A 1,932-nucleotide genomic window follows, 5' to 3' on the forward strand; every position below is an offset into this window, starting at 1 on the left:
CCGCACAGATCCGTCTATTGACCTCATCCGTCCCTCACTCGTAACACCCAGAGATACTTGAACTCCCCCACTTGACATGAGGAGCTGAAGAGGGGAGTCCACCTTTCTCCGGAGAAGAACCACGGCCTCGCATATGGAGGTGCTGATCCTCATCATTTCCCTAAATGATGATTCTACTATGATTCATTTTTTTAAACGCTGAATCCACAACAGACAAGTTAGAGATCAGTGCAGATGAATATTTCTACCTCTTAAGAATAAAATGAGTCCAGAAAACCTGCTTGGCTGTTTCTACCTGCAGGGTTCCTCCGTCACAGAGCAACCAAGATGTTCTATAACAATTATAATAAATCTGCTTTTATGAAAGATTTTATTTTTTTTTGCATTTAATCTTTATGAAGGAAAAGAAAATTGGTTATTAAAATAAATTCGGTTTTACTTATGAGAGTAAAACTGAGTTTTTAAATATGTCTTGCATCCATTGATGCTGATGTAAAATCTATACTTGCCTCTAAAAAGGATTTCTCACTTTTTTTTTTTTTTTCTCCATCAGGTCCTGTCCAGAGTGTCGAATCACATCCAACTTTGTCATCCCCAGCGAGTACTGGGTGGAGGATAAGGAGGACAAGCAGAAACTCATCCAGAAATACAAGGATGGCATGGGGTATACAGCCTGCTTCCTGATGCTTGAAATAACATCAACTTTAACATTGTCTAAAAGTCCTGCAGAACAGTTTAAAAACATGAAAAGTATCATTCATGCAAGATTTAGGTGCAGGAAGAAACAAATTAAATCAAAGTTTTTGAATAAATAGAAAAAGGCTTTTCCATTTAAACCTTTCCCATATATTAAAGCACCTTTTGCTCCCAAATGCCTGTTATTTGGCTTTGGAAATGGTCTGTTATGTTTGTAGTTCCTGAAGTATGCTGGGTTATTTATCCTCAGCTTATCAGGACTGGGCTTAACAGACTCCCAGACAGGAAGGCGGGGCTGAACTCAGCTGCAAGACTAAGGCTACGTTCACACTGCAGGCCTCAATTCACATTTTTGTGTGAAATCTGATTTTATATATATATATATATAAAATATTTTGAAAGGGACAGTGTACATTAATAAACGTTCCTGTAAATGCAGCAGAATTAGCCAAAACGCTATTTTTCAAAGCCATTTTAAGATCCTGGAAAGATCGTAAAAATGTCTAAACCTAAAAACACAACAGTAAAAATTTAACAGTGAAAATCTGAATATAAAAACAGCTAGAACTCTTCAAAACTTCTTTAAAAATACAGAATTAATGTTGTGTAGACTTCAGATTTTAGGTAAATAAAATAGAATAAAACCTGAAATTAAGCTGCTTTTTGAAAGGAGTCAATGTTTTGAGTTCTCTGATTTCCAGAGTTCCACTCTGTCCCTTCTATGGTTAAAAATGGTTAAACATTCATTCAGTAAACATGGATGGTAGCGCTGGAGCCCATCTAGCAATCTTTCCCAACTTTAACAACTCAATCTTTTCAAGATGGTTAAACATAAACCTGCTCTCTGCATCATCGTCCACCATGATTGTTTTTCTTCCTCCTTCTGCGTAGCAAGGCGTAGAATAGTGGTTTTTGTCGGGTATTAATGGCGTTCAGGTCGGATGAATGCGACCTTTGGGTTATGCGACCTGAACGCTGCGACAGGTTGCATCTGAAGCGATCAGATTCGTATCATATTCAGAACCACAGAGCCAAGTGGGCTGGGTCGCATTGGAAAACATCTGATCTGTGTTGTTCAGACTGTCATGAAAAGATCAGACCCATCTGGGCAAATGAATTGGATTTGGGTGACTTCAGGCTGCTGTGTGAACGCAGCCACAGTCCCTCCAGCCTGTCCTGGGCTTTCTCCCAGTGGAACGAGCTCCTCCCACAGGAGGCATCTAAAGAAGATATCTG

The 1,932-nt window shown here is 39.1% G+C and overlaps 1 protein-coding gene across 1 annotated transcript in view; it reads left to right on the forward strand.

Moving 5' to 3' along the window:
- Positions 1 to 1,932, forward strand: part of mkrn1 (makorin ring finger protein 1) — a 16,162-nt gene that overhangs the window by 12,266 nt on the left and 1,964 nt on the right. The window contains exon 6 of the mRNA XM_015390033.1: positions 554 to 664. Within this exon, the coding sequence (XP_015245519.1) occupies positions 554 to 664 (111 nt within the window). The remainder of the gene's footprint in view (positions 1 to 553; positions 665 to 1,932) is intronic.

This window comes from Cyprinodon variegatus, unplaced genomic scaffold, assembly GCF_000732505.1.
Source record: "Cyprinodon variegatus isolate N-32 unplaced genomic scaffold, C_variegatus-1.0 Scaffold483, whole genome shotgun sequence".
Classification (NCBI taxonomy): Eukaryota; Metazoa; Chordata; class Actinopteri; order Cyprinodontiformes; family Cyprinodontidae; genus Cyprinodon; species Cyprinodon variegatus.